Genomic DNA, 12,341 nt, shown 5'->3' on the forward strand with positions numbered 1-12,341 from the left:
AAGCAGTTAGTTACCTACAAGGGAGCACCCATAAGACTGGCAGCTGATTTCTCCAAAGAAACCATGCAGGACAGAAAGACTTGGCACAAAATATTCAACGTGATGAAAACCCAGGATCAACAACCAAGAATACTTTATCCAGCCAAGCTATCATTTAGAGTAGAAGGACAGATAAAGAGCTTCCCAGACAAAAAGGAATTTATCACCACCAAGCCACTATTACAGGAAATATTAGAGGGAGAAAAAAACATGTATCAAAAACAGAAATAAAGAATGGTAATAACTACATTTCTATCAAATGGAAAAGAATTAAATGCTCCAACCAAAAGACAGAGTGGCTCAATAGATAAGAATACAAGATCCCTACATATGCTGTCTACAAGAGACTCAATTCAGATTAAGAAAGACATACACAGACTAAAAGGAAGGGGATGGAAAAAGATATTGCCTCTATGGACTTAGAGGGTATTGTGCTGAATGAAATAAATCAGATAGAAAAAGACAAATATCACAGATTTCATGTACATGTGGAATCTAAAGAACAAAATAAACAACAATAACAAAAACAGAAATAAACTCATAGATACAGAGAATATTTTGAAGTCTACTAGATGGGAGGGGGAATTAGGGAAAAAGGCAAAAAAGGGCTAAGCAATTAAGTACTAATGGATAATTACAAAACAGAAATTGAGATATAAAGTGTAGCATACGAAAAATGCTACAATGTTAACAATGTTGTAACAAATATGTAAGGAGGAAGAGGGGCACTAGATTTAATGGGGTGATCACTTTGTGAGTTATATAGATCTCTAATCACTACGCTGTATGACTGAAACTAATATATTATTGTATGCCACCTATAACTGAAAAAACTCACTGAATTGTACAGCATAAATACGAGCAACTAGTTGTCTATTATATTTCAATAAAAAACATCTATAATTCAAGGGAAGAGATCAAAATATCAACAATAATAGGAATCTAGAAGAAATTGATTCCCACCCTCATGAATGACTTTGAGGGGTCCAAGACATCACTAGAGGAAATAACTGCAGCAAGAGAACTACAATTAGTTCTAGTGGCACCTGAAGATGTGTCTGAATTCCTGCAATCTCATCATAAAACTTTAACAAATGAGGAGTTGCTTCTTACAGATGAGCAAAGAAGGTGGTTTCTTGAGATGGAATCTACTCCTGGTGAAGATACTGTGAAGATTGTTGAAATGACTACGAAGTGGTAAGGTTTGAGAAGACTGACTCTTGAAAGTTCTAAAATGCTATCAAACACCATTGCATGCTACAGAGAAATCATTTGGGAAAGGAAGGGTCAACTGATGCAGCAAACTTCGTTGCTGTCTTATTTTAAGAAATTGCCACAGCCTTCAGCAACCATCATCCTGATCAGTCAGCACCCTTTACCAGCAAAAAGATTAAGACTCACTGAAGGCTCAGGTGATGATTAGCATTTCTTTCACAATAAAGTACTTCTTAATTAAGGTATGTACATTGTGTTTTTACACATGATGTTGTTGCACACTTAATATACACTGGAACACACACAAAAAAATTGTATAACTCACTTTACAGTGATATTTGCTCTACTGTAGTGGTCTGGACCAAACCCTCAATCCCTGAGTTATGCCTGTATTACAAACTTATAGTAATAAAAATAGTATGATATTGGCAGACACATAGATCAATAGAACAGAACAGACAGCTCAGAAATAAACCAACAGCATGTATTATCAATTAATTTATGACAAAGGATCCAAGAATATACACAGGTGAAAGGATGGTCTCTTCAATAAATGGTATTGGGAGAAGTCAGAAACATGGCAGTGTGAGAGACGTCCCCAGGTTTCTCCACTTGAAACAATAATAAGCTGAATATCTAAAACTTGGCCAAAAAAAAAACCACACAAACAGCACACCAGTACATATGAGCATAAAATCTGTTCATAATAGCTACCACAGGTAGGATCCCCGGGATCCAAGTAGTAGACTAGGAGAAACAAAGAAGGTAACTGTAGCAACCAGAGCTCCCTGCAGGAGGAGGGGGAGAGAAGAAGGTGCGGCAGGTCCCTGAACAAACCTGCCTGGGAGAGCTGAGAATTCCAGCAGCCAGCAACAGCACCAAGGAATCAGGCAGAAAGCAGAGAGGCGGGGAAGGCAGAAGAACAACAGGTGATTATTACCAGCCACTGTTGCAAAATGTAAAGCTGAACTGCAGCCCCCGTCCCCAAATCCAGGGGCCCCTCCCCCCATATCCTCCAAAAAGAAACACCACAGAGCCCCAAGGGAATCTGAGGAAACACTACCGAAACTGTTGCTAACACTGACAGGGACTGAGACTGAGGGTAGCAAGTGTGATTGAATATCTATAAGGGAAAAAAAGGCATTATTAAGACTTAATATAAAGCAAGAATTCAAGAGGCTTAGACACCAGCTACTGGAAACCAAAAAAAAAAAAAATGCCTTCTTTGCAACAGACAGACCTTTATATAATAAACCTTCTTTCTGAAAAACAGCATAATACACTGCTATTAATGCCCAGACAGAAAAATAGTACATTAAACACCATGAACAACCAAGGTGACAATGCACCTCAGAAAAAGAGAAAAATATCCAGAAAATACGCTTAAAGACATAGAAATATGCAACTGGAAAAATAGAAAATTCAGGATGATAATTCTGAAAAAACTCAATGAGATCCGAAACGAATCATATCAACAATTTCAGGAATTGAAAAAACAACTAGATGAGCAGAGCAAGGAGATTGAAACCCTTAAGAAGAACAGAATAGATCTACTGGACATTAAAAAAAAAAAAAAAAAACACTGCAAGAATTAAAAAATGAAATAACAAGCTTGGGAAATAGAGTTGACCAAATGGAGGAAAGGATCAGTGATATCGAAGACAGAAATCTAGAAATAAATCAAAAGGAAGAAGAGAGAAACTGAAGAATGAAAAATAATGAAACAGAAATACAAGAACTAGCTGACACCATCAGGAGAGGAAACATAAGACTAATGAGAATTCTCGAAGGGGAGGAAAAGGAGAAGGGATTAGAAAGCATTTTCAGACAAATAGTTGACGAGAATTTCCCAAATCAATGGAATGAGCTGAAGCTTGGAATTCAAGAGGTCAACAGAACACCCAATTATCTCAACCCATAAAGGCCTTTTCCAAGACACATTGTATTAAAATGGTCAAAAGTCAACGGCAAAGAAAGAATTCTCAGGGCAGCCAGGGGATAAAAGACAGTAACCTATAAAGAAAAATCCATTAGATTATCATCGGACTTCTCAGCACAAACCTTACAAGCCAGAAGGGAATGGAATCAAATATTCAAATAATTAATAAAAGGAACTATCAGCCTACAATAATGTATCCAGCTAAGCTCTCCTTTAGATATGAAGGAGAAATTAGGATCTTTCCAGACATACAAAAATTGAGGGAATTCTCCACTACGAGGCCTGCACTACAGGAAATACTGAAAGGGGTCAGCTCACCTAAAACAAAATGACAAAAAAATTTCACAATTAGAAGGTGACTGTCAGACAAATAGAAGCAGAGGACTGCAACCCTTACTAAAAATAGAGCATTATAAGCTTACAAAATAAGAAGAGATTTCCTATAACAAGATAGTAATGAATGTTGAGCATACATAAGGACAAACTGAGACAACAATGACTGAAAAGGGGAAGATTCAAAGATTGAAAGAGGAATGGAGATAAGGCACGTGCAGAAAAATGAATGACTGTATATATATAACTGTCCTTTACATGTTCGTAATGGTACCCACACTCCAAAGATTCAGAACTAAAGTATATAACATAAAAAGAGAAGAACCAGAGGGAAAACCCACAAAAGCCAATCAAAATAAAGAAAACAGAAACACGAAAACAAGGAAGCAATGAAAACACTGAGCTACCAGAAAGCAAAACCTAAAATAGCTGTAAGAAGACCTCATATTTCAATAATCACCCTAAATATAAATGGACTGAACTCACCAATAAAAAGGCACAGAGTTGCAGATTGGATCAAAAAACAAAACCCAACTATACACTACCTCCAGGACACACATCTCAGTTCCAAAGACGAATATAGACTCAAAGTAAAAGGGTGGAAAATGATATTTCTAGCAAATGACATTAGGAGAAAGAAGTAGCGGTACTAATATCAGACAAATAGACTTCAAAATAAAAAAGGTAAAGAAAAATGCTGAGGGACACTTCATTGTGATAAAGGGAATCATGCACCAAGAATACATAACACTTATTAATATCTATGTTCCCAATCAGGGAGCCTCGAAATAAGTAAAGCAATTACTAACAGAACTAAAGGGAGAAACGAAAAAGAAGAACAAATGAAGCCTAAAGTCAACAGAAGGAAAGAAATAATCAAAATTAGAGCAGAATTAAGTGAAATTGAAAATGGAAAAAAATTGAATAAATATTTGCAACAAAGCTGGTTATTTGAGAAAGTTAATAAAATTGACAAAACTCTGGCTAGATTCACTAAAGAAAAAAGAGAAAGGACACGAATAAACAAAAACAAGGAAGAAAGAGGAGAAATGATGACGCACACCGCAGAAATACAAAGAATCATACAATAATACTATGAAAAGTATGTAACACCAAATTTAATAACAAGAAGAAATGGACCAGTACTTAGAAACATACAACCTTCCTAGACTGAATCAAGAAGAACTAGAAAATCTAAATAGACCTATCAGCGGTATGGGAATTAAAACAATCATCAAAAACCTACCAAAAAGTAAAAGTCCAGGACTTTTCACCAGTGAATTCTACGAAAATTCAAAGAAGATATAATACCTATTCTCCTCAAACTCTTCCAAAAAAATCAAAGAGGAGGCAATACTTCCCAACTCATTTTCTGATACCAAAACCTGGTAAAGATAACACAGAAAAGAAAACTATAGACCAATGATCACAGATGCAAAAATCCTAAATAAGATACTACCGAACCGAATACAGCAACATATGAAAAAGATTATACACCACAAGCATGTGGGCATCATCCCAGGGGCACAGGGATGGTTCTACATACCCCAATCAATTAATGTGATACACCAAATAAACAAATTAAAAAATAAGAATCATACGATCATATCAATAGATACAGAAAAAGCCTTCAGCAAGATACAACATCCAATTATGATCAAAAAACTTCACAAAATCAGTATAGAAGGAAAATACCTTAACATAATAAAGGCCATATATGACAAACCCTCAGCCAACATGATACTTAATGGTGAAAAACTAAAAACCTTCCCCCTAAGATCAGGAACAAGGTAAGGCTGTCCATTGTCACCACGGTTATTCAATATAACATTGGAGGTTCTAGCGAGTGCAATCAGAAGAGAAAGATATAAAAGACATCCAAAAAGGAAACGAAGAAGTCAAATGGTCACTATTTGCAGATGACATGATCCTCTATTTAGAAAACCTTAAAGATGCACAAGAACACTACTAGAAACAATAAGCAAATACAGTAAATTTCCTGGATACAAAATTAATGTTCAAAACTCTATAGCGTTCCTATACTCTAATAATGAAGTGTCAGAAAAAGAAGAAAAAATAATTCATTTTGCAATTGCAACGAAAAGAATAAGAAACCTAGGACTAAATCTAATAAAACATGTGAAGGACCCATATAATGAAAACTATAAGATTCTACTGAAAGAAATCAAAGAAAATACAAAGAATTGGAAAGATATTCTGTGTTCTTAGATTGGAAGAATCAACATCATTAAAATGACCATATTACCTAAAGCATTATACAGATTTAATGCAATCCCCATCAAAATCCCATAGGCATTTTTTAAAGAAATGGAACAAAATAGCATCAGATTTGATGGAAGTACAAAAGACCCTGAATTGCCAAAGCCATCTTGAGAAAAAAGAACGAGGCTGCAGGTATCACTCTGCCTGACTTCAAATTATACTACAAAGCAACAATAATCAAAACGGCATGGTAGTGGCAAAAAAAAAAAAAAACAGACACACGGACCAGTGGAATAGAATCAAGAGTCCAGAATTATACCCATATTTATATGGGCACATAATTTTCTACATAAAAGCCAAAAACATACAGTGGAGAAAGAAAAGCCTCTTTAATAAATGGTGCTCGGAAAACTGGAAAGCCACCTGCGAAAGAATGAAACTAGACTGTTGTCTATCACCACACACCAAAATTAACTCAAAATGGATTAAGGACCTGAATATAAGACCTGAGACAATAAAATCCATAGAAGAAAACATGGGAAATAAATTCAAGGACCTTGGACTTAAAGAAGATTTTATGAATTTGACCTCAAAGGCAAGGCAAGTAAAAGCTGAAATAAATGAATGGGACTACATCAAACTCAAAAGCTTCTGCACAACAAAAGAAACCATCAACAAGTTAAAGAGACAACCATCAGAATGGAAAAATATATTTGCAAGCAACACCTCCGATAAGGGCCTAATATCCAAAACATACAAAGAACTCATACGACTCAATAACAACAAAACAACAAATGATCCAATAAAAAATGGGCAGAGGATCTGAACAGACACTTCTCCATAGAGGACATACAAATGGCCAACAAATATTTGAAAAGATGCTCCACATTGGTATCTATTAGGGAAGTGGAAAACAAAATCACAATGAGAATCAACTATATGGTAGCTGAAGGAAACTGGACTTTGGGTGGTAAACACAATAGAATATACAGATGTCAAATTATAATGTACACCTGAAAATTATATAATTGTATTAACCAATGTTACCCTAATAAACTTAATTTAAAAAAAAATCACAATGAGATACCATGTCACACCTGTTAGAATAGCTATAATCAACAGGACAAGTAATAACAAATGCTGAAGAGGATGCAGAGAAAAAAGAACCTAATTCATATGCTGCTGGTGGGACTGCAGATTGGTACAGCCACTATGGAAAACAGTATGAAGGTTCTCAAAAAACTAAGAATTGAACATCCATATGATCCAATAATCCTTCTACCTGTTATTCATCCAAAGACTTAAAAACTAATATACAAAAAGATATTTGCACACCGATGTTCAGAGCAGCATTATTCATGGTGGCCAGGACATGGAAGCAACCAAAGTGTCCTACAATAGATGACTGGATACAGAAGCTGGGGTTACACATACAATGGAATTTTACTCAGCCATAAGAAGAGATGCAATACTACCATTTGTGACAACATGGATGGATCTTGAGATAATCATGCTAAGTAAAATAAGCCAGACAGAAAAATTGAAACCCACATAATATCACTTATATGTGATGTGGGATATAAACCTAAAAGCAACAAATGAACAGGACATACAGAGACTCATGGACATGGACAATAGACCAGTGGTTACCAGAGAGGAGGGAGGAAGGGGCAGGAGCTGGTGTTAAAGGAGTCGTATTTGTGGTGACAGAAAGAAATCTAACTATGGGACGTGAACACACAATGTAAATATAAATATGCCTTACTGTTAAAATGTACAGCTGAAGCTTTCTGGATTTCGTTAATAAATGTCACTATAAAAAATTAATTTTAAAAAAGAGTAAAAAATTTAAAAAAGATATGGAGAGTGCAGTAAAAGGTACCATAGAAAACAGACTTGATTGGACCAAAATGCTATTAAAATAAAAATAAATATCTACATGCATATCTAAGTCTATAACTAATTTTTATGTCCTCAACTTCCAAACATTAATTTGAGGGGGTCTAAGAATAAAAGAAAATTACTTAAACCATACGCAAAGGTTATAGGTACACAATATCAAACTCCCAGACTAAAACTATTACGACTAATTATTATCTGAAGTGCTCAGATTCCTGGCAGTCGATGCAATGGAAAATACTATCCAATGAATTATATGATTCCTATTTGCCTAGGAGTATTCACAGAAGATAAGCAAACCTTGTTGAGAAACAAGAAGACCTAAATCATTCAGGAGGTTCTCATTATTAGAAGATTTCCCAAATTTCTACTCACGTAATTACAGATACAATGCAATTCAATCAAAATCCCAAAAGATGTTTGAGTGGAACCAAGCTATTTCAAAAACTTATATGGAAATGCAAAGGAATACAAATAGCCAAGACACTGTTGAGGAACAAGAAAGTAAGAGGACTTGCTCCAGGTATTATAAAGTCACAGTGAATAAGATAACATGGTATTGCTGCAAGGAGATACAAATAGAGCAATGAAACAGAATGTAAACATACACAGTCATTTGATTTTTTACTAAAATAGCATGTAGAATAATACAGAAAATATTAACTTTTCAGTAAATGATACTGGAGCAATTGGATACCCCCATGGGAGATAAAATGCAATTGAATCCCTGCCCTACAGAAATCAATTCCAGGTAGTATGAATACCTAAATATTAAAGCCAAAAACCAGAAAACTTAGGGGGAAAAAACACAAGAAAATCTTCATTATCTCAAGGTAGCAGAAAATTTCTTAAACAAGCACTAACCATTGAAAAAGATTTGATTACATTGAAATCCAGAATCTCTATTCATCAAAAGGCACCACAAAATGAAAAACCAATTCAGAGCAGAAAAAAAGTCACACATACAACTGACAATAGAATAATATGTAGAAGATACACACACACACATATATGTCAACTGCTATAAATCAGACAAAACCACCCCATTAACAATTGGCAAAATATTTGAGCAAGCATTTTACAAAAGAGGACATCCAGGTAGGCAAGAAATGGAGTTTGATTTTATTGCTAATAAAGCAAATATCAATTAAATGTGATAACATTAACATCTACCAAATTGGCAGAAATTAAAAAGTACGATGATGCCAGGGGCTGGCATGGATGTGGAGCAAAAGAAACCTTCGTAAATTGCTTTTACAAGTAAAGAAATTTACACAGTATTTTCAGAAAACAGTTTGACACTGTCTAGTAAAATTGAAGATGTATAAACCCTATCCCTCAGCAATTTAATCACAATTTTAGTACAAATAATAAACACAAGCACATATGTCCCAAAATATGCACACAAAATGTTCATAGTCATATTGCCTGTAATAGCTAAAAACTGGATGCAAATCTAAAGTCCATGAAGAGTAGAATAAATAAGTAGTAAATTGTGATACTATCATACAATGAGATAGTATATATACAGCAATGGGAAAAAGTGAACTGTAATTATGGAATATGAGTGAAGCTCACATTTTTTATAAAAAGACAAAAGAATGTCTATTTATACAAAGATTAAAAAGACAAAAACAATCTAGATGATTTTGAAATTCATACATAGATATGAATTTCTAATAAAAGGCAAAGAAATGATCACAGTGGTTATCACCAGAGGAACACACTTGTTCGTGATTGTGGAGGGGCACATCAGGGCTTCTTTAAAGATGGCTGTCTTCTAGTTCTTGATCTGGCTATTCCTTATATGGGTCTTTACAGCTATTTGTTAAACTACATAAATAAGTATTATATGTCATTTCTGTATCTAATTTGAAAGAAAAATAATAAGCCACTGACATTCAAATAAATATGCACTTCTAAAAATGTTTCAAATATTAAATTATATGGGAAAATACTTAAACATAATTTATGTGAAAATGTAGGCTATAATATGGTAAATACTGAATGAATTCAATTTTTAAAAATCACATTTTATATTTGTATATAAAACATAATGAGAAGAAAATAGTAAAAAGTCACTGGCTTAAAAACTGATAATTAAAATTTTCTCCATTGGGTGTTGCCTGTACTTTTTAAATTGTTTAAAATAATCATGTTTTACTTGTATAATCAGAAACTATTATTTTTAAAAGACAACATAAAGAAAAATTAAACCATTTGACAAATTATTAAGAAAAAATCAGGTGTGTGTGTGAGTTAGAGTTAGGAGCCAATCACATTTTCTCAAAGGGGAAATTCCAGAGATCAGGTCTTGCAGGCAAGAATTTTCAAAAGGAAAGCAAGTCATGTCCAAATGAAGAAAAGGAGATTTCAGGAAACAAGGGGAAACGACCAGCTACCTTGCAGGTGCCTTGTGGATGTTCAACAGCCATTCTTTACTCTAGAAGCCTCTGTGCAAGCACAGCAGAGCTGGGGAAGGAGAAAGGAGTCAGAAAACAGCAGGCTCTTCTTTCTGGGAGCCCAGTCAACCTACCACCCACCACCTGCAGATGTAGGTCAAACAAAACTAGGGCCTCCTGCTCAATACCAGCATTACAGACAAGTGCAGGGTCACTGCAGTTCTGGGCAGAATCTGTTCCTGAGCTCACAGAGGTCTGTCTCCAGATAGCTGAAGCCAGAAAGGCACAGAGGCGCCCCACACCTACAGTGCCATACGGACATAATCAACAGACTCACTGACACCACGGGGACACAGGCACCCCAAACCTACGTATAATGGGCCACATGAGGCCACACAAGCAAAGACACCATGGGGAAAGACAGTCACAACCACAAAGTCATAGGAACCTCACACACTCATATTCCCATTTCCACACATCATAGGACAGTGATGACAACAAATTCACGTGCACCCAACACCAACATCACAATACACACACACACACCTCGGGGAAACAGTCAGAAATCTCACAGTTAAGGCATCCCACACTTTCATCCACAGTGCAGCAAATATCACACACACACACACACACACACACACACACACACCCCAAATTGGACAGTTTTACAACCGCGGTCAAGGTACCGCATACTTGCAAACAATGCCACACCCTGTCACACAAGTAAATCCGATCACACATGCACAGTCATAACCGCAAATTAAGCCCTCCTCTCCCGCCCTCAAAGTTTCATACATGATCACAGACACAGAAACACTCACAGTCACAATCACACACAACCACACACACGCACACGCCTCATACTCTCCCCTTCTCAGCTGGTTTCTCCCCACACTCGTACAGGCCGGAGATTCCAGACACGCCTTGCCCCAACCTCTGGCCACCTCACCTACACTTCCTCGGAGTTGGTCAGTACTGCTCTACTGTAACAGGACCCCATTGAACTCTGCAGCTCCCACAGTGCCCTGAGGCCTTTTACCCTAATCCACCGGAAGATCTCGCCCAGTCCTCTGGAGAAGGTGTAGTTCTCGCGGGAGGGAATACTGGGCCTAGAGGCCTCTGGGAGGTGTAGTCCAAAATCCTATCTCCAGGTTATTTTGATTCCCTGTGGCGCAGCGGAGGCCGTACTTGGCCAAAACTGCTTTCTCCAGCTGGGCCGAACACCGGAGGCTTCCGGGAGTTTCAGCTGATACGGTTCCTTTGAGTCCCCTCCCTTGTCCTTGACCGGCTGCCTCTAGGTCAGCAAGATCCAGAGTCTTGATATTTAACCAAGTTCTTCTTAACATTTTCCATCCATTGACTCCCTCACCACCACCACCCCCCCCCAATTGGCTATAAATCCCCAGCTACTGCTATTTACCAAGTTGAGTTCAATCTCTCTTACTTATTATGATAGTTTTAATAAAGCCTTCCTTACCTGTTTAACTTGTCCATGGATTTTTTCTTTGACACCGCCCAGCCTTAAAGTGCGGCTCTCTCAGGCTTTGGCCGCTCATTGTGCAACATCCTGGGCCCCACAGACTCCTGGAAAATGGAGCCCTGGACTTCACTAGGACTGAATAAGGCCACGGTAAGCTGCAACCTCTAGGCACTGAGATGTCGCAGGTCGCATTTAAGTGCCTGGGGGGCTGCTCGGAATTCTGCTCTGCCCTGGGATCGCAAGGATGCTATCGAGGCAGGCTGATTCAGAGCATGTCGTGGAGCTAGAAGAACAAATGCGAATGTGAGAACAGAGTGTCTGGGACCAAACCACCCTGGGAAGTTTGAAGGAAAGTGATGTATGTGAGAATGGGCGAACGTGTAAGACGGTAGCAAGATTGTGTGTGTGACTGGTTTTGGAGGGAGGAATGATGTAGGGAGTGTAAAAGTGGAAATTCTCCAGTTTCAGGGAGGTGGTATCTCCAGGCACCAGCCCCCAGGGAGAAGCACAACATTCCAAGGTGCAGATGATAAAACTGTCTACTAGGCCCTGTTTGATCTGAGAGTCCCCCCGGATACATTTATCTTTGTACAAAAACATTAATGGCTAACTTCTGCTTCTTGTAATCTGCTTATTCAAGGATGTAGTTGGAGGCTTTATAAGCTGCTTCCTCTGGAAGCTCGGGGCTGATCTCCTCTAACCCTGCGTGGTAGAGAGTCAGTCGCCGGCCAGCTAATAAAGGCTCATAATTAATCTCAATTGGCTCCGTGGGTCTCAGAATCATTCGCGCCATAACAAGCTGTAAATTGTA

General features: G+C 37.3%; 1 protein-coding gene across 2 annotated transcripts in view; it reads right to left on the reverse strand.

The window, feature by feature from the left end:
• The window catches only part of ZFP30 (ZFP30 zinc finger protein), a 91,589-nt gene that overhangs the window by 12,914 nt on the left and 66,334 nt on the right, over positions 1 to 12,341 (reverse strand). Inside the window, exons 1-2 of one of the 2 annotated variants that reach the window (XM_015600663.2) lie at positions 11,000 to 11,101; positions 10,051 to 10,120 (exon numbers count right to left, since the gene is read on the reverse strand). Coding sequence is in view for 1 of the 2 variants with exons in the window: in XM_006906197.3 (XP_006906259.2) it covers positions 5,286 to 5,322 (37 nt within the window). In the remaining variant the exon portion in view is untranslated. Of the gene's footprint in view, positions 1 to 5,285; positions 5,323 to 10,050; positions 10,121 to 10,999; positions 11,102 to 12,341 lie in introns of those variants that run through there. The other variant, XM_006906197.3, reaches the window with a different exon arrangement.

Source organism: Pteropus alecto, unplaced genomic scaffold (assembly GCF_000325575.1).
Source record: "Pteropus alecto unplaced genomic scaffold, ASM32557v1 scaffold122, whole genome shotgun sequence".
Taxonomy (NCBI): domain Eukaryota; kingdom Metazoa; phylum Chordata; class Mammalia; order Chiroptera; family Pteropodidae; genus Pteropus; species Pteropus alecto.